This window comes from Pocillopora damicornis, chromosome 6, assembly GCF_964200805.1.
Source record: "Pocillopora damicornis chromosome 6, jaPocDami1.2, whole genome shotgun sequence".
Lineage (NCBI taxonomy): Eukaryota > Metazoa > Cnidaria > Anthozoa > Scleractinia > Pocilloporidae > Pocillopora > Pocillopora damicornis.
The window spans coordinates 20,538,745-20,559,521 of NC_142675.1; the positions used below are offsets into that span (position 1 = coordinate 20,538,745).

At 38.0% G+C, this 20,777-nt stretch overlaps 1 protein-coding gene across 1 annotated transcript; it reads left to right on the forward strand.

The window, feature by feature from the left end:
* The first annotated feature begins 7 nt into the window (after positions 1 to 7).
* On the forward strand, positions 8 to 19,127 carry LOC113675292 (hypoxia up-regulated protein 1). The gene is made up of 29 exons (XM_089209212.1): positions 8 to 160; positions 1,171 to 1,272; positions 2,826 to 2,887; positions 4,920 to 4,951; positions 5,649 to 5,727; positions 6,090 to 6,181; positions 6,716 to 6,753; positions 7,247 to 7,348; positions 7,461 to 7,533; positions 7,653 to 7,708; positions 8,370 to 8,422; positions 8,544 to 8,595; positions 9,011 to 9,083; positions 9,818 to 9,887; positions 10,721 to 10,837; positions 11,688 to 11,822; positions 11,971 to 12,053; positions 12,244 to 12,290; positions 12,702 to 12,787; positions 13,005 to 13,192; positions 13,895 to 14,036; positions 14,480 to 14,540; positions 14,737 to 14,807; positions 15,222 to 15,509; positions 16,222 to 16,382; positions 16,878 to 17,088; positions 17,415 to 17,633; positions 17,862 to 18,030; positions 18,447 to 19,127. The coding sequence occupies exons 2-29, from the start codon at positions 1,200 to 1,202 to the stop codon at positions 18,833 to 18,835; spliced, it is 3,222 nt and encodes a 1,073-aa protein (XP_089065338.1). The 5' UTR covers positions 8 to 160; positions 1,171 to 1,199; the 3' UTR covers positions 18,836 to 19,127.
* Positions 19,128 to 20,777: the final 1,650 nt, after the last annotated feature.

A 20,777-nucleotide genomic window follows, 5' to 3' on the forward strand; every position in this document is an offset into this window, starting at 1 on the left:
GAAAACTACGCATGTTCGACGTCGGCTCAGCTGACCAATCACCACTGGCCGCGTTCAATAGATTCGCCGGCATTTTCAAGTTTCCTTCAAAGAAGTTTAGAGCTTCTGTTAGTTTCACCTATTTCCTAACGGAGTAATTTTCATTTATTTCAGTCGTGAGGTAGGTATAAACTTCTATTTCTTTGTCGTAACTGGTATAAAATTTTAGATATGAATACTTGTCAGTGTGGTCAATGCAAGTGTTTCGTTTGGAGACTATTGTAGCTTACTTTGACATTTAATTTTTTCGTTCCTTGTGTGCCGAAAAACCCGGTTGATTATGAGATGCTCAATATGCATTCATCTAACACTACTCAGAAATTATAATGCGCGTTTTCGTAACCTATAGTAATACAAAACGCGATGCCGCAATCTCGTGGAGTTTGTACCCGTGTACATGCACTGCAAATGATGACACATCTCAAAGAAGTCCCTTGAAAGCAGATTTATTTACGTTTGTTAAATACTAAGTTTAAAATCAGCACTGAATTTTTTCTATCCGAAAAAAAAAAAAATTATTGGCATATTTGGATGGCATACTCGTACTCAGGGGAAAAGAAACCAGACCTTGTGTCAACTAAATATTGTCAAGGTGGCCTGCAAGCACTGTTAGCTTGTCAATTGCAGAAATGTGGTTTAAATGGGTACCACCAGTTTGCGTTTTGCATGCTGAGGGTTTGAGCTCTGGTGCCATATGATTCTCTTGGCTTACTTAGTGCAGCTGTTATCAACCATTTCACCCTCATGAGTGATTAGAGAGGAATTCTCCTGACATTATCAATACATTTGCAAGCAAACAAGTGATGAGAAGCAAGAAGAATATCAACTGAGGGATATTTTTTGATTTATTCTGGTAATTGAACTGAGTGGAGTGCAATTTGGTGTGCAAGTTTAATTCTAAATCACATGATCTCAGACTGAAATTGTAGAACATAAAATTTAATTACCACTTCGTTACTTCCTTTTTAAAATTGCAAAAATCATTCATTTAAATAAAAGATTTCTCAGTCTGTATGAATATCTTATTGATCCTATACTAAGCTAGTTTGTAAATAGTTGCAAAAGTTGTTTTCACTTTCCAACAATTTAATTGGTTACTTCTGTTTTGTGTTTTTTTCCCTCATGGAGCAGTTGTGGACAACTCCAGTCATCAACCAATAATGTTAATTAGAAAGCCAGGAACAGTGTTATTTATAGCTGCTGTGGCTCTTTCCTTCTTTGTCTCTTCATCAGGTGAGAAATTGAACATATGTAAAATTAGAAAAATGAACTTTCAGCCTGTAATTTTTCTGCCAGGAATGTAGACATCGTTTTGAAGTAGGCAGTTGCTGTAATTTCCAGCTGTTTACCCGTGGGTAATCCGTTGATTTTGCATTAAACGCGTGCCACTGCGGGTAATAGGGAGCTGCGGGTTATGTGACAATTTTAAAATCTACTGGTGGTTGAATTGAAAAAAATTCTCACCTACATGTGTTTCCACCTCTCAAATGAATTTTACTGTACTAAGAGTGCCACAAAGCGGCATGAAAACATGATGCCGACTCAAGTTTATTTCATGCAAAATTGGTTGCATGACAAACAAATTTTTATTGGCATGTGTGGAAACAAAACTTTGATGGTGACAAAAATGATCCAAAGATATCTGGTGCATCAATAAAAAAATCTCCATTTAACACCAACTTGAGCTGAAGAGAATTGTCCTGTTTTAAGGGACTTGTTAGGCCCAATAGAACGGGAGACATCTATTTTTTTCAGAAATCGCCGAGAGTACTTTATAATTCAAGTTTTAACACTCACCCAGCTTCTTTCAACAAATCAACATGGCGCTGAACAATCACTCGCACAAAATGTGGCCACAAATTTGCATTCTGTCAAGTATGAAACCTTGAGATTTGGGCATGGGCTGCTAGTGTTTTTACTGTATAATTTCATCAATAAAGTACATGCTAATATTGACACAGAATTGTGCACATGTCTGAATTTCTTTGACCTTTAAACTCAACAAAGAAGCTTTCAAGTTTTTGAAAGTTAGATCAGACAACTTTTAAAAGACTGAAATGTATCACCTTAATGTCACATTTTTGCCACCAAAAAGTTTAATAACATAACGTGCAGGTTATTCACCAGTGCAGGTAATCTGTTGACTTTTTTTTTGCTGTATGCAATAATTGGCTGGTGCGGGTAATCGGCTGTGTGGGTAAACGGCCAGAAATTATGGTAATAAGCTTTAGATCCCAAAAGAAAAAGATCCTTGGTACAAATGTCAAAAATTTTATGACAGACAGAGTGTGCAAGTGGTTAAGGCACTGGTCTTGTAATCCAGTGGTCCCTCTTTCAAGCCCTCCACCCTGCTACTCACTGCATTTTTTTTTTCAGTGACCCTGAATTCAACTTCTCTGATGGTCTTTGTATATAGCCAACTAATTTGACTCCTGTCACTTGGGACTCTTAAACATTATTTATATATCTATTTACTATGTTTATTTCCAATTTAATGGAATTAATTATTTGTAAGTTTGTAAAAGCAGTTGAGACTTGTGAAATATGTTCTAGTACTGTTTTTGTTATTATTATTATTATTATTATTATTATTATTATTATTATTATTATTAAAGCTGTGTGACAGTCTTGTTTGTTTACAGAAAGTGTCTACCCATTCAAAAAAACATCAGTCTGGTAATGAATAAATTGAACACTTGTAATAGGTGATATTCAATCTTAAGGTTGGTGTGATTTTTACTTATGATCTAAATTTATAGTTTGTTTGCTGTTTCTCTTGTTAACAGATGGCTTAGCGGTGATGTCAGTGGATCTAGGTAGCCAGTTTATGAAGGTAGCCATAGTGAAGGTATGTTTTACCTTTTCATTTCCAAGATTTTAAAGCTAATTCTCCCAACAAGTAAACATACATTTCTTTAATGGGTCTTGATGAGAATTTAAAGTCATGTCAATTTGAAAGTTTTCTATATTCTTGCCACTTATCTGCTTGACAGATAAGTATTATGATTACAAAGATAATTTATCACTCCTGTGAGAGTGTGTGTCAACACTTTGACCTTAAGAGTGACAAGCATCTAATTTCTCCTCACAATACCACTCCTGGGTTAAACATTAAGATCACAAGAATAAAAGAAATGATTACCAGCTAAAGAATCTCTTGATTGTTAAACAAATTCTCCTTGTCAGCACCTTAGAAAATGTATAGAGAACATTATAGAGAATACACATAATTATGTGAGGGTGTAAAGGGTTAATGGTTGATTAGTGACTTAGTTAACCCTTTAACTCCTGTGAGTGACCAAGATAGAATTTCTCCTTACAATAACAATACAATATCAACCAGATAAGTGATGAGAATAAAGACAAATATCAATTTGGGGATAATTAGTTGATCCAATACTAAATTCTCTGAACTAACATTATAAGAATTGTATGGTTGGCAGTAAGGAGAACTACAAATTTGATGTGGGAGTTAAGGGGTTAATAGTTGTCACAGCAATTTCGCAAACAAGGTTTATTGCTTTTGAGATGTGGAGTTGGTTTCTGTTGATCTGCTGAGGTAACACACAATCCATTGGCAGGGGTTTCAAAAAGTTTTGAAGTAGGTGTCAGACTCTGAAATAACAGGTGACTGTGAAAAAGGTAATTATTTTGACCAGAGTAACCAGCAACTTCTTATCCAGTAGCTGGCTTGTTTTGAAACCCCTGCTCTAGATAAAACTGTGGGTAATTGTGAAGAAGAGCTCCCCAAAAAACCTGTCGGCCGACTGTTGGTCAACTGTCGGCCGACAGTTGACCGACGGGTTACCGACATTCTACCAACAGCTAACCAACAGGTTACCGACAGGTTAAGAAAAAAGAAAAATTGTGTTAAAAACGAACGGTTAACGTGACATAACAATCCGTAATGGTGATGTGTGACTCGACAGACTTCACCTACTTACCGATCGACGGCAAAGTTGAAAGTATGTAAAGAAACATTTCTTCCAAAATGTTGTTATCAGATATATATCACTTGTGTAATTTACAACACACGAGACAATCTAAGAATCGCATTGGAAGATAATTTAATCGAAAACTCGGCCAAAAACTCTGAAAACCATAAGCTACGTATCAATACGAACACTTTCGTTCAAATCGCCCAACAATGCAACGCGGCCTCTTATGGTATGTTATGTATGTATCAATGGGATTCAATGATAGCAGGACTAAAAAAGGTCAACTCGAGGGAACTGGACCTTGTCCTCCGCGACCAAGAAGTTAATTCGGTGCGAGATCTGGAGGTTGTCTGTCGCAAAAGACTTTGGCGCTACATCCCGGTCATGAGCAACATGAGGAGAGAGGGGCAGCTGTTGCCAATGAAGTTCGAGGCATGATTCTATGAGTGAAGTATCTTGTATATTTCACCACTCACAAAACGGCTCCTTTAGGAGCCACCAAATCTATGAAAGGCTATTCTTGTCAACGTATTACACATGCTGGATGTTGTATCAAGCGAAAACCGAGAGAAAACGTTAAGGTTTGTGTTAACATTTTACCGACAAGCTACCGACAGGTTACCGACACATTACCAACAGTCGGCCAACTGGTAGCCTATATTTCAGGCAAAACCTGTCGGCCGTCTGTCGGCCAACTGTCGGCCGACAAACGACCGACAGTTGGCCAACTGTCGGCCAACAGACGACCAACTGTCGGCCGACTGTTGGCCGACAGTCGGCCGACAGTCGGCCGACAGGTTTTTTGGGGAGCTCTTCTTCACAATTACCAAACTGTGTGACTATGTAGCTTCAGCAATTTCTGTGTATTTGCCAATGTCTAATTAGATTATTAATTTATACCTAGTTAAATTGTGAAAATATTTCACTTTTGGTTTGCTTTAGCCTGGTGTACCAATGGAAATTGCCTTGAATACGTAAGTCACGACTTAAAATTTCAATTACAAGAAGAAAAGTTACTTAATTTGCAGTGTAAAACTTTCATCTTGCATCCTTACATAAATAAGTTCTTGCCCTGGTCACAGCATAAATCACAGCATAAATTTGAGGGGTGGAGTTGAAATCGTTTCTTTCTCCAGATCAAGATATCTCTTTTGTTATCTCGGATTCTCTCCTTTCAATTGTGATTATTTACTTCAACTGGTTTTTAGCTATGACAGATCAAAAACTAAATCAAAACTACAACAAAGTTCTTGAATTTGATTGGTTCTTTACAGCCCAATTTGAGAACTTATTGGGCAGTGTTCATTTCATGTCTGTGTAACTGGAGGGTATGCGTCATGTGCATGTGCTGTTGTTGTGCATTTCAAGGAGTTCACTGTTGTTTTTTATGAAAACATAGAACCAATGGCTAGTTTGTTTCTCGTATTTTGTCATAGTTTTGGTTAATTGGAATTAACAGAACTTTGTGTCATCCAAGTCTGTCTCTAATTGTACTTATAATTGACAAATTGGATTCCCACATCACAGTTATCCAATTTTGTTCATCACTTTTATGATTTCAGACCTAATTGGATTCCATTCAGTCCTGTCACCATTACAAAACACATTAACTACAAATTTTTTTTTATATTCTGTTTTAATAATGGACTGTGGATTTATTTCTACTCTAAGGGAGTCGAGACGGAAAACACCAGTAGCTGTTTCTCTAAGAGACAATGAACGATTATTCAGTGACAGTGCTCTAACCACGGTATGTTTGAAAGTTCTCGTGAGAGTTACTTTCTTTGTGTCTGAGAATCATTACATCCAGACACATTTGTAGGCTTACTCTTGGCCTTGTATTGGTAAAGTTTAGGCACAATCTTCATATGTAAAAAGCATTTGAAAAGCCTTTGAAAATTTAAATCTTTCCAGTACATTGTTTTCACATACTTTTTCAAATGGTTCTTGAAGCTTACATGCCAAAAAAAAATGAATACATGCATTGGCTCTAGAGTCTTGGCAGCAGATTGTAAATCCAGACTCCAATCCCTATAGCAAGCCTACATGTAGGGCTTGAGTGAAAGTTACCCTAATAAAACATTCTATTTTCACTTATGATTGTGATTACAGTCAGTCAAGTATCCAAAGAGTTCTTACATTTATGTTCAAAATGTCCTGGGTAAAAAGTTCAGCAACCCAATGGTAGAGCAGTACAAGCAAAGGTGAGTAGGATATAACCTGATTCTTTTTTTTTACATTTTTTACAGTGTGACTACTTTTGACAGGAGTTTCATTGAAAGCTGGTCACCAGTGCTCTATTTAGTCAATGAGCAGGCTGTCATGTTTGTGTTTTGCCGTATGGCCCCTTGATAGGGCACTGGCACAGGTTTTACATAATTGTCAATTGGCAACTTTTACTTCAAATTCAGTTACTATGGGAACCAAAATAGTTGCAACTTGGAGTGCTGTTTGTTTTGCTGATGTCAGGTCATTACCTCTTTGAAACTGGTCTCTTAACCATTTGACCTATAAGAGAGACTGGCATTCTAATTTCTCCCTAGAATATCACTTTAAAATCACAAATTAAGGTCATGAGAGTAAAGGAAATGATCACCAACCAATGAAGCTTTTGATTGTTAAGCAAATTCTCCTTGTCAGCACCTTAGGAAATGTATAGGGAACAGCATGGAGAATATGCATACTGATGTTAGGGTGTAAGGATAAATTTTTTTAGAAAGCTCTTTTTTGTTTCTCAGGTTTCCATGGTATGACCTTGAGGAAGATAAAGAGACTGGTATGCAATTCATTAATTTTTAATTATCAATCAAACTGTTATGAATTTTAACATTCTGTGTTATCAATTTGAAATGACTGTGTGGTTACTTTTTGTTAGGGTTAAACATGTCCAGTTGCAACAGAGAAATCATCTCGGGTGTCCTGTTGTAATTAGTTAGACCTCTCTACCAACCAACATGAGTCTCTTCTTTGAGGTTTTATTCCAGATGTTCTCAGGAGTGAAAGTCATGCTGTTAGTACTCTCTATATTGGACGGTTTCCATGGGCTACAGCTTCTTGACTTGTCAAATTCCACTCGCATTTCTGATGACAATTCTTTCAAATTCCCACCAGTTGGTATTTGTCTTTCCTTAAGAAACCATTGGGTCATGGGTTTACTCCATTCTAAAGCAGTTCTCTTCTCTTCAAATTGATCTAAAATTCTGTATGGAACTCTCTCAAATTTTGTACATCTTTACTTTGTTAAGGTTTTTTGCCTTTTTTTTTTACAGGAACTGTTCTCTTCAGACATGATAGTGAGATCACCTTTAGTCCAGAAGAAATTCTTGGCATGATTCTGAATCACTCCAGAAATATTGCAGAGAAATTTGCAGGTGAGTTATAGAGATGAATTTTGAATGATGGTCTTTTTTTCCTTTTAAGTCAGATTAAAACCATTGAATCTGCTGTTACATGCTGCACAGTTCTGGTATGACTTCTTTTCAGATCACCCAATGAAAGATGTGGTTATCACAGTCCCTTCATTTTTCAACCAAGCTGAACGACGATCTGTTTTAAGGTATGTTTTGACATGCGTTAATTCCCTGTCTCCTCTTTTGTGTCAAATTTAAAACATTGCATGGTGCAATGCTTTCCACTCATTATTTACCATGTAAACTTGTCTTTTTCTGCTAATAGGGCTGCAAGGTTGGTGGGGCTGAATGTTCTTCAGTTAATGAATGAAAATACAGCAGGTCAGTGAAGAAAAGATATGTGAATAAGTCTTGTAACAGATAATGAAGACCTTGGGAGTACTGCTGAGTAGCTTTCACTTCAGTAGTTAAGGGTTGCATCAACAGACAAAGAAGTTCCTTCAGCATAGCCTTGTACAGGATTGTTATGATTGCCTTGCTAAAGTTACAGTTGTTCAGTAGCCCAAGCTTACACTGTCGATGTTAATGTTCATATGTAGAAAATCTGTAAACAATGCAGAGCAAAGTATACTGATAGGTTGAAGTACAAGTAATTTTTGGCAGTCTATTTTAACCTGAAATTTTATTTTTAAGTTGTAGCCAAAAATTATCTTATAGATGGATTGTATAATTTAAATGTAGAGTTAAACCTTGTTAAAGAGTATAAAGGGTAACACATTCAATTACTATCCAGTGTCCACCCTCACTTTAAGCATAGCAGGTGAAAGATATTTTCAAACTGGTAAAGCAATCCTTTTACTTGTTGAATTTTCAAAAGTTCCAAGTGATTTAAAGCGGTAATAAGAGGCACTACTGGAGGTAAATTTTACTGGCTACTGCCTGAAAAGGAGAGCACTGACCACCCAGTTAGACTTCTGTGTGTACATGTATTTGAATTTGGCTTTGTAATATTTTAAAAATCAGCAATGTTGTTTTGTTTTAGTCGCGCTTCACTATGGAGTGTTCCGTCGAGCATCTTTCAACAATACTGAGAGAGTAAGTGTAGCACAGACTTATCATTGGAAAATTTTACCCCTTTTCAAGTAAATGTGTCTGATAAGTTTGCTAAAAACACCTTTCTTCTGAAACTTGCTGTTTTTCTGCTTCATTTTGACAGTTTATTATGTTCTATGACATGGGAGCCACAAGTACAGTTGCTACTATTGTGGGTAAGTAATTGGCTGGGGCTCAAATCAGCACATGGACACCCTCTTATGTTTTAACATGTTACACATTTAAATATCAGTATACAGTATCCAAACTGTACTCTATACCTTTCCTAAGGTTCTGACAAAGAGAATTTGTTGAACAATCAAGAGCGTCTTCAGTTGGTGATCATTTCATTTATTCTTGTGACCTTCATGTTTGATTTAGGGGTGATATTTTAAGGAGAAATTAGATGCTGGTCGCTTTTGGAGGTAAAAGGATTTAGGGAAATCTCTTAGCTGTCAAATCATGTCACTTTTTATTCCAGAAGAAGGTTTTGTATTTACCAAATGTTACCACTTTATAGTCATCTCAGTTAAAACAAGCAAAAAATGCTTACTGCATGCTTTCTAACATTATTTTCTGTTTTTTTTTTAGGCTACAGTACAGTGAAAACAAAAGACAGAGGAATCACTGAGACAGCTCCTCAAGTAGTAGTAAAAGGAGTTGGGTGAGTGAAGGATTTGCTGTTTGTTTATTTATATTTCCTTAACCCTTTAACTCTCAGGAGTGATCTAGACAGAATTTCTCCTTACAATATCAATACAATATCAACCAAATAAGTGATGAGAATAAAGAAAAAATCAATTTGGGGATAATCAGTTGATCTGAAACCCAAATCTCTGAACTAACATCATAAGAATTGTATGGTTGACAGTAAGGAGAATTACAAATTTGGTCTGGGAGTTAAAGCCTTAATCCATCCATCAAGCCATTATTTTGTGCAGAGGAAATGGCTCATGTTTGAAACATCAGCTTTTTAAAGTTTGTGACAGCTAGGAGATATAAACCTAGATCAGTTTTTATTTGGTAATGATGTATGTCTACAGTAAGTGTTTCACTCGCTTGTCAAAGCATCATTAAAGTTTCTTCCTTTTGAACCTTATATTTTAACTTTGCCCATCTAGTTTTCTGTTGATCTGTCTATGATTATTGTCTCTGTTTCTCTATCATGTGTCAGGTGTCAGTTAGTGTAATGTATCAGTCTGTTTCTCTGTCTGTCTGGGTTTCTGTTTGACTCTTTCTTTCTCCTTTGGTGGCATCTGTTTTTTGTAAAATCATATTTTGGCCAGAGTTCACATGAAAATCACAATAACCAGTATCACTGAAATAATGAAGTCCGGCATGAATTTCTTTTAATTGTTGCTTGTAAACTGGTAATTTTTAATGCATTTCCTACTTTAGATTTGATCGCACTCTGGGAGGTCATGCCATGGAAATGTTAATGAGAGATCATCTCATTAAACTGTTCAAGGTATTTTGTACTAAGTCTCATATTGTGGTGTGTGGAAAACAGCATGTCAGTAAAGCAATTGAAAGAACAAATGGAGATGAATGTTAAAGCAATAAAAAGTTTTTACACTATCAAGTCCTGCTTATTAGCTCTATCTGCTCAAGAAAAAGATAAATGGATTCTGTGGATTTTTTGGTTAAATTTTATTGACTGTGTGAAAGATGTACTTTAAAGCTGTAAGATTTAACTTGTGTGGTTTTTTTGTGTATATGTTTTATGGACACCAAAATGAAAGCCAGTGCAATGTTTTCATATTTGTGTTTCTAAATAAACATGAAATCATTTTGTTAGCTATATTTTGTTATACTTCAAGGTGAATAACATATGTTTTCATTATAAAACTTAACAATGGTGAGAACTGGAAATATTGTTGGCTGCGAGTGTTATAATGTCAACAAGAGGCCAATCAGATGTGATGATAACTTAACTGTAATAAGCAGTTTTTAGTTTGGCTGCAGCTATGTTTTCATCACCATTATGCTCAGTTATGACACAAACAATAAAACAGTACAGTAGTTTTCACAAACTCTCCTCCTAGGAGGGTATTGCAACATTTTGCAGGGGGACTTTGGCTAGACTGCATTGAGCAGTTTACAATTTTTTAAAGTAGATTTTTGCAAGCGCCCCCAATCTTGAAATCAAAGCCAGACCACAACACCAGGAGTTGCATTCCCTACTCAAAATATTTCAAGACTTTTTAGCCTTGTGAGTTTGGCAGTAACTTAATAACCAAAAAAGTAGTATTATCTTGTTTGCTGTTGTGTTGAAAACCTTTTGGGTTTTTGTTATTCCAGGAGCAGCATAAGACACAGGGGGATGTGACCCAGTCCCCTCGTGCCATGGCAAAATTTCTTAAGGAGGCTGCAAGAGTGAAACAAGTTTTAAGTGCAAACACAGAGATCTTTGCACAGGTTGGTATGAGTTAATTTGCTAAACAACTATAATTATGGATTGATTTGCTGACTTGTTGGTGGCAGCTGGTTTACTCACTGATTGACAGACTAACTTACTGACTGACCATCATAACTGTCTGACTGACTAACTGAGTGTCTGATTGACCAACCTAGCTAGCTGACTGTGTGGCAGAAATACGTACAGACTTATTGGCTGGTTGGAATACACTGAAAGACTTCTTGTCTGACTGGCTGACTGACAGAGTGACAGGCATACCAACTAACTGACTGATATACTGTCCAAGTGTCTGAGACTGATTCGTACTATTTACCTGATTAAATAACCGACTGACAGACACACCAACTGTAAGGGTTGTTGTAGATTGTTTAGTGTTTCCAATCATTGGTGGGTTTGTCCTCAAAGACAGAGAGGCACATAGACAGACTAAAAAATAGATTGACAGACTGACAAATAGAGCAACAGAGTGACAAATAGAGCAGCAGACAGACCAATAGAGTGACAGACAGGCCAATAGAGCAACAGACAGACCAATAGAGCAACAGACAGACCAATAGAGTGACAGACTGACAAATAGAGCAACAGACAGACCAACAGAGTGACAGACTGACAAATAGAGTGACAGACCTACCAATAGAGCCACAGACTGACAAATAGAGCAGCAGACAGTCAGACACATACAGAGAGACAGGCTGGTAAAAAGACAGAGAAACAGGCAGACGTACAGACTCAGATAAGCAGATAGACACACTAACAAACAGAACTAACACCACTTGGTCTTGAAAGATTGATTAAATGCTGAATCACAAGCTGTTATCATGCAAATACACTGCTAACTTTTTCTTGTAGATTGAGGGTGCGTTTGAGGAGAAGGATTTCCGTGCCAAGGTTACACGCGAGGAATTTGAAGAAATGTGCAGTGACTTACTGAAAAGAGTCTCGGGTCCAGTGGAGCAGGCTCTGAAATCTTCAGCCATTCCATTGGTGAGAGAAAATACAATAGCAGTAGTTCTGTCATCTCTCTGTCGTGAAATATTGAGGCCTTTTTGTGACCTCTTAAACTTTTCCTGTAATAAGCTGCATAGAGTTTCTTTGTTCGCGAAGGAACTGTGAATATTGTTTATCTTTGCAGGATGAAATTGAAAGTGTAATTCTCGTAGGAGGCGGAACCCGCGTACCAAAAGTGCAAGAACTACTTTTGAAAGCTGTTAAAAAGTAAGTTCTAGTTTACCATCTTCAACAGGTTCAATGAACTCTCATAGCAAGCTGGAGGCTATCCTGTCCTGATTTCTATGGCGTGAAGGTTACTGTTGCTACCCCTGGAAGGGGTACTTCTCTCTTAACCATGCTCATCAGATATCGACAATTCAGTTGATCGATATTTTTGTACTTTTTTTTATATCAGGTCAGAACTCGGAAAGAATGTGAACGCGGATGAGGCTGCTGCTTTAGGTAGAAAAATTACAGTTTTGGTTATTTGAAATTGTTGTTTGTGCTTTCTTAGTGTCGTTCCAACAAGAGGGAAAAAAATGGAGAGGATCCGTCTCAACCTTTTACCTCCGTAAGAGTGATAAGCAAGTAATTTCTTCCCAGGTTATCACCCTTGAATAAAACTTTCGTGTCATGAGAATACTGAAAGGAAATGATTACTAACGAAAGAAGCTCTTGATTTTTTTGACAACTTCTCCTCGTCAGTAACATGGGAAATGTAAAGGCAGCAGTAAGGAGAATATGTATATTGATGTAAGGGTGCAAAGGGTTATGGCTGAGTCACCAGCTGAAAATGTTTTGTTCTTGTGATTTGAACTTAGGTGGTCGGTTTTTTTAAAATCTTTGTTGAAATTTTATTTCCCACAAACGCAGGCGCCGTTTATCAAGCTGCCAATCTTGGCAAGGGATTCAAAGTGAAGAAATTTCTTGTTAAGGAAGCTAACATCTACCCAGTACAGGTTTGTATGATGTTTGATATTACTGCAAATTCCGGCCCCTTTTTAAATCTCTTCTTTGAAAAAAGTTGTCATCTTACCGTTGTTTTGCTGTGGTAGTGGGAGTGGAATTAGAATTTAGTAACATTTAAAATCTGGGCATGTTGAAGGAGCAATGTCTCAATTTTTCTTGTTAAACTGAACCATGGGTGATAGATTTGGTTTTCTCTTCTGCTTGAAGGTGTCATTTGAACGTGCGAATAAGGCAGAGGATGGAAGCCAGACTGTTAAACACGTGAGACGTATGTTGTACCACAGAATGAATGTTTTGCCGCAGAAAAAAGTGATGACGTTTAACAGACACACGGACGATTTCAACTTCCACGCAAGCTATACTGATTTGGACTTCTTGAGTGAAGACGAACAGAGGTGATGATTTTTCTGCCACTGTTTTTATTTCGTTTTTCGTCATAGTCTCTATGTAACAGAGCTGAATAAATGCAGGAGAACCACAGTTGAGGTCTGACTCTGGCTCTTTCTACTGTGGCGTAGACATGCACTAGTTAGTGATGGTAAAAAACAGGTGGAGTCTGTACTCAAGCTAAGTGGCCATGCAGCCATGATGTGATAAGGAGTATTACTACCCACACCCCCCCCCCCCCCACCCTATGGGATGTCAGTCGATCGCAATGTTACCCCGCAATATTTTCATCAGGCTTCCATACTCATCTATAGTCCTGGGCCCAGTTGTTCGAAGACCGATTAGTGCTAACCTAAGGCTAAATTTTAATTTGGGTGTCCTTATTCCTTTATTCAAATGCATTTTTGGGATAATGTCCTGTGTTCTTTTTAGAGCATCCAAGAGTCGTGTTATAGACAAAAAGAATTTGACTGAATTTTTCTTTTAAAGCTACCAGATCTGAAATCAGATTTCCCACTAACTCTGGGTTATCCTAACCCAGCTTTGAACAACCAGGCCCTGGGTAGAGAGAGGCACTTAAGAATAAAGTGTTGTAAGTCAATGTAGAGTGATATGTGTTGCTAACAGTCTGAAGGATTTTCATCCTCCTTTATGAATACAAGAAAATTCCAAGTGTTGCAGCTCAAAGCGGTATTTTGTTGATATTATAGCATGCTTGGATCAATGAATTTGACCACAGTGAGCGTCAAGGGGGTAGCGGCTGCGCTAGATAAGCATACACCGAAGGGGGAATCAAAAGGCATCAAGGCGTACTTTAGGATGGACGAAAGTGGAATTCTAAACCTGGAGAAGGTGTGTAAACGATAATTTAGTTGGTTGATCAACTAAGTTGATAATGTAAATTGGCCCGTGACCTTAGAGAGTTTTTCAAGCTGACGTTTCGAGACGTAGCCCTTCGCTAGCGCGATGTTGGCTCTTGTGCAAGTGAAGTAAGAAACTTAGAATCTTTGTAGTAAATTTTATTTAAACACAGAGACCTTAGATGCCAGGCACTAATTAGGGTTACTACGTTAGTAACATCGTAATCGTGATAATAAATAGAGAACATTACTTACTCCCAGTAAACAGATCATATTATTTTTTTAGTGAACTATCACGAGTGTTGGTTGGTCGCTCCGTCAGTCAGTCCAATAGAATCATGACTTAGCAATTTTTACAATTTAACTGCTGTGTTAAAAGTAATTGAATGGCAATCAATTCAAATCAAGTCTTCAATGTTTCTAAATTTATCATAGGTGGAGTCTGTGTTTGAAAAGCCTGAGGAGAAATCGGAAGAAGAACAGTCAACGTTTGCAAGTATGGTGTAGTGCATTTCTATTGACAGCAACTTAGTCTTATTTCCTGAACACCTCGTGTGAATAAAGCGTTACATAGCTCTTTAAGCTTACAGAAAGCGAGGAGCGAAATGGCTCCTTCTTGGCAAACACGTTGAAAGATAGTTGGACTGTTCCTATATGGTTTGTGTTTGAATTGTCGCTTTTTATTTCGACAGAAATCGGAAGTAAAATTTCGAGCTTCTTTGGCAGCTCAGGGGAAGAGGAAAATAAAGAAAGTAAAGTTGAGGTAAGGGAGCTGTTGCTCAAAGTATCACTTATAAATTCATCTTAACTTTCTTTGTGAAAATGTCGCATAACTTTAGGGTACAGGACGATATTTGTACCCTCAGTTGCTTTAAACCTCAGTTGCTTTAAATTTTGAATTCTCACGACATGCCTACTCGCAAATGCCTTAACAGTCCGGGAGAATTGACTTTTTGATCAAACTTGGCAAAGCGATTTAGTAATTGGCGTATCGACGCTGTTGCCCCGGTTGATTTTGGTCACGTGGCCATCACGTGGGCACGGGAGATGTGGAGGGAGAACGTGAGCAACTCGTGCGTTCGTTCTTGGGTGTTCTGGATCAATGTTTCAGCGATGAGAAACATGTTTATCAATGTACTTTCCATTTTTTTCTATGTAATTTCTGTTACCTCTTAAGGAAGGAGATAAATCCGAGGAAGCAGAAGGTGAGAAGACAGAGAAAGAGGAAACTGGAGAGGAAAAGGCAAAAACAAAGGAAGATGAGAAATCTGAAGAAAAAGCTGCAGAAAAAGACGAGGACAAAAAACAGGATGAGGGAAAGAATGAGGACAAACAGGAAGAAAAAGGTAAAGAAGATGGAGAAAGAAAGAGCGATGAAAAGAAAGAAGAAGAGGAAGAAAAAGGAGAAAAGAACGGAGAGAAGAAAGAAGAATCCTCTGAAGCGAAAAAAGACGGCGACAAACAGGCACGTTTAAGTTTTTTTAAATGGTTTTTGAAGTTTTAAATGTGCCGTGAGGGTATGAGCCTCTAAGTTGTAGGCTACTTTCCAGAAAAGTCAACTTGTAATGGCATTTCTTAAGCAAAAATGACATCACCAACAAACCGAACAAGAAGACCTAATTTTTCCTGGGTATCAAAAATAATTTTTTCAACTATCATGTGCGGCAAGGTTTTATTGCGAAAATGTCACGAAAAACTGACCTTGTCACGCACCAAACGTCTGACGTCATTTTACTCACAAAACAACTTCCCTCTTCGATGTTAGGAAACACTTTATTCTACGGTTTAACACTTAATACGGGCGGATATTTTGCGATTTGCGTAGTAATAGAGCAATAAGCAAAATACCCAAAGGAGGATTTATTATTTCACTATCTTTTCAATTTCTAGTGTTTTGGCTTCTAGTTTTCGAAATACATCCTATCGATCTCATAAGGCGTGCGCGAAAGACGAAAATAACACAAACGAAACCGTTAAAAAATCTTATGGCCAAAAAAAATTTGAAGCGCTTAAAAAGGTTTGTTGTTTTAAAAGCGAAGCCTTAAAAAGCGCGGGGAAAAAATCAAAATTTGGATCGTTCAGTGCGGCCATTTTGTTTCAATTTCCCCTATGGTAAAATGGCGTTACCCTCTACTATAGATTTAAAACCATTTCTTGTTCTTGAACGTTTTTTACAGGATGAGAAGGCCGGAAACAAAACTGAAGACGCCAAGAAAGAAAAATCCGACGCGAATAAGCCGAGCAAACCTGTGACTGTCCGTGAACCTCTTGAGATGGCATTACATTGGGTGGACGTCAGTGACACGAGCGATGACGTGCTATCTGCCTCTGTGAAAAAGTAATGTGACGAATTGTCTTGTAACGCTATCCGTAGCATTTTGAGTCCATGTCATGCACCATCACACCTTACCACAATCATCCTGCATGAGGATTCCATGCAATTTTAGGGAATGTCGTCGTTTCTCTCATAGAGCTAAGGGAAGGTTAAGTAATGTATTCATAGGCTCTAGCCGGCTGTTATTGTGAGTTATGTCACGCAATTTTTGGGAACCTTTTGCGGGGCCCTGCAACTTGGACTGTGTCACACTCACTTTCATTGTTAGTCGCAATAAAGATAGTATTAAAGTTAGTCTTAGTGAATATTATGGGTAACATGTGATGATTAACGTATGAGAGATTGTCTAATGAAACAAATGCTAACAGAGACCGTCCTTTAGGTTAAATTTTTTTTTTATTTTCCAAGAAATGGTTTTGCACAGTGCTCTGTTATAAAGTGTGAGGTTTTTGAACTTAGAAATGTCTTTTTGCAAATGGATTTCCTTTGTTTCGACAGACTTAAAGACCTGCAAGCAAAGGACGAAGCAAAAGCTGCCAATGAAAGAGCGAAGAATTTGTTAGAAACGCATATTTATGGCATGAGAGAAGAACTGTTTACTGATACAGGAGTACTACTGTCTACTGAGGAGGAGAGGGAAAAGATTGACCAGGCCCTTAGTGAGGCCTCTGACTGGCTGGACGATGAGGGCTGGGACTCAACTGCCGACGTAAGCAAACTTCAACGGTTGTATTAACATTATTGGTGCCAGACCCCCAACAAACCACTCTCCAACTCGTCTCAAATCTTCCCGCAGGTGGAGCAGCACTAATGATGTGGACCTGTTCCCCGGCTATATTTTGTCGAACGTTTTTTCCCGCGGTTTTTTCTTGCGTTGAAATTGGTGTTGAGATTTTAGTGTGGAACAAAGATATTGCCTTCTCCCTGTTTAGTTTGTCTGTTCTTTTAACCCCTTTGTTGGATTTAATCAGGATTTAAGTCGCTCTCATTTGGAAGTCGAAGGGTCTAAAAACGTTATTCATGTTGTTCCATCAGGTGTACGAGGCCAAACTGCAAAAACTAAAGGATCAATCGTACGAGTTCAGAATCCGCCTAAAAGAGCACAAGGAAAGACCCAAAGCAGTAGAGATGCTGAAGAGCAGCTTGAACCTGTCCAAAACTTTCCTAGTCCAAATAGACAACATTACAGACAAAGATGAGATTTATACTGCAAAGGATTTGGAGGAACTCGGCAAATTGATTAATGATACAACGGTAAGATGGACTCTCGAATCAGCGAGCGCTTCAGGACTGTAGCACTTCTAAATGTCATAAATGACACTTAGGTCCTACAATGGGTAATCATTTATCACCCTTGTCAATTTTCCTCCTTGTAAAATGGCCGCTGCCGCAACGCAGTCTCTTTCCCCGTTCTGCATGCATGATAAGAAAAATAATTTTAACCCCCAATTTCAGCCCATCCTTCTTTCTTGATTTCATTAGGAATGGATTGAAAAGAACGAAAAGAAACAAAAGGAAGCAAAACCCAGCGATAAGCCAGTCTTCCTAGTAAAGGACATCGAAATTAAGCAAGGCAAAATCGACCGTGAGTTGGTTTATCTTTTAAACAAGGCCAAGTATTACGTGCCTAAGCCAAAGGTCAACGAAACAGGTATGAATCATGAGGTATTTACCCTAGTTTTACGTGACAATCGTGCGACTTTTACGCGCTAAAAGAACTAACTTGAATTAAGATCGTTAAGAATTGATAAGCTATATTCTTTTATAATTCATTTGTCTCTTTACTCAACTGTTTATTTTTTATTCGTGTGTTTATTTCATTTATCTAGTTGTGATCATTGTTTTGTTGTTACAGACCGAAAGACCGGAAAAATAGTAACCTCAGCAAATACTCAGGGCAGGGGCTAGGGAAGTCTGTTTGCTTAGGTTCAGGGGAGGGGAGGGGAGGTAGTTTAGCTGTGATGGAAAGGTATTCCTCTAAATGGAAGACGCCCTCCACGGTTAAGTGAGGGAACCGTTTTTTTGTTGTACTTAAACAAATTTTGGATTTTTTTCTTTACCATTCAGCGTCAAACACGACAAAACCCAAAACAGATACTAAGAAAGAAAAACAAGAAAAAGGCAACAAAGCTGAAGGAGCGAGTGCAGATAAAAAAGAAGATGAAAAAGACAAGGACGAGAAAAAATCTAAAGATAATGCGAAGGACGATGAAAAGAAAAAGGAGGAAAGTATGGGAAAACAAGAAAAACCTGACGAGTCAAATAAGAAACAGAGTGAACAAGATAAAAAAGAATCGGACGAGGCAGAGCCTCTGCCTCTCCCTGGCTCCGAGGCTGAGTCCTCGACATCTGGTGAGCCCGCGGACAGCTCTAGCTCATCAGAAGTAAATAATTCAAAACAAAATGCAGAGTCATCTGATAGCAGCTCTAGCAAAAAATCTAGCGACGAATTATGATAGAATATTCTAAATGACTTAAAAACTGATAGTTTGTAAAATATTTCGCAAGTTTTAATGATGTGGACGTATAACTTATTGAGAGATATTGCAGCGGTGTAATCAACTCTCCGCGTGGTGATTTCTCAAACTCAGCTCTGATTCACAGAGGTTTGCTGTCTTTCGTGCTTTGGAATGCATGAAATTGTTCTTCTGAAATAGAACTTGCACTAAGATGTTTGTCAAACTTTGCCAATACATTGTTTTTATTATAGGAACCTAAATTTTGAAATAAAACCGATTGGTTCCCTCACCCGTCTAGGAGCCTTAAGCTTTCGCAATACTTTCTCGTTATAAGCATTTCAATCTCAAGATCTTAAGAGAGATACTGGGAATCAGTCTATTTATTCTGCACTGACAGAAAGTTGTTGCGTGAACAAGTACGTGCGCACGTGATAATGGCCTATCGTATTTTTAACGACAGAATTACGATGTACCTCGTGGGACAGCTTCGGTCAGAGAAAAAAAATACGCCAATTTTTTCTCTCATGTCTGGACTGTTTTACATAAGATTTCACGTATTTATACAGATGCACTTCAAATCAAACCCCTAAGACTAGCCTAGTCGTTGTTGAGAAAAACTGCGTCCTAAACTAATTTCAGCATAACCAAACGTTTTACCTACACATCGATTGTCATGAAAGCTTCAAGCAAATACCTATTATTTCAGCAATTAACTTAGTAATAAAGAGTCCAAAACCACATTGCAGGTTAGTTGGTGACGTAAATTGGCCCCTGTTAAGAGTTTCAAAGCAGACGTTCCGACGTTAGCCCTTAGTCGGAGTTCTCCTTGGGGCGGACAGCACGGTTACTCGTAGGCTATTCACAGTTAAATGGTAACATCTAAGTACGAGATTACTGTAACCCATAATTTATACTCCTGGGTGGAGAGAGGCGCTCCGAGAAGAGCAATTTTCATCTAAGAATTGGAAATGAGTTGCATCGCTTTTGCTTTGCCTTGCTTTTATGTCCCCAATCAGTCAATCTCTCAATCTCGCGAATTAAGGGGTTTGCTTGTTTTTACTTTTTCTATTTATTTATTTGTTTATTTGCCACAAACTATTACAGATAGTGATTCAATGATCACAGAATAGTTACAATATTACATTAACTTACAAATTGGTCGATAACTAGAAAACGAGTTGAGTAATTAAGCGAAGAAACCCGCAGAAGCTAGGAGCTTATAAAAATTTGGGTTCCTCAGACGATACAGAGATAGAGCTTGAAAACCTTGAAAACTCTGAGTTCACATTGGCTTTTCAGGGTATTTTTCTTTCTTCTGATTGGCTGTTCTGATCACTTTGGTTTTGTTTTTACGATGCGCGATCGAAAAGTGCCGTTAGGTGTCTACCGTAAGAATTAAGCGTACTGACTTGGCCAGAGCTCAAGCCCAGGCCTTTCGATCTGGATCTCAGCGCGCCAACCCCATGCAAGCTATTGGCTTTACAACTGTGGTCGGGGCAATAGCTTCCACGTAGTCCTTGGGGATACCTCCAAAGCGTCCAATTGATTTGCTCATTGATGCTATGCATTTTCACCGGAATCGCTTCTATAAGAAATCACCCTCTTGAATTTGCTTGTTAGAGTTGTCGGCTACGATGGAATTATCGGCTGATACACTCCCTATTAAAGAAAGTATGACACTTACATTGCGATCTATTGCAGTACGTCAACAAAGGCTTTGTAATTGTCCTTCATTACGCATGCGTGATTGATTCGTCTTAGCTGGTTAATCGTTTCTGACATCAATTTTCGTCTTAAATAATCTACTTTCCAATTTGCGTATCCTTTAGAGTTTAGCCTGAATTTTTCTGGGCAAGTCGTATATAATCCACCTCAAGCTTTTTCATCCTTTTCCACCTTTGATCGGTCTTTGTTTTCCATTATCTTTGGAAATACTTCT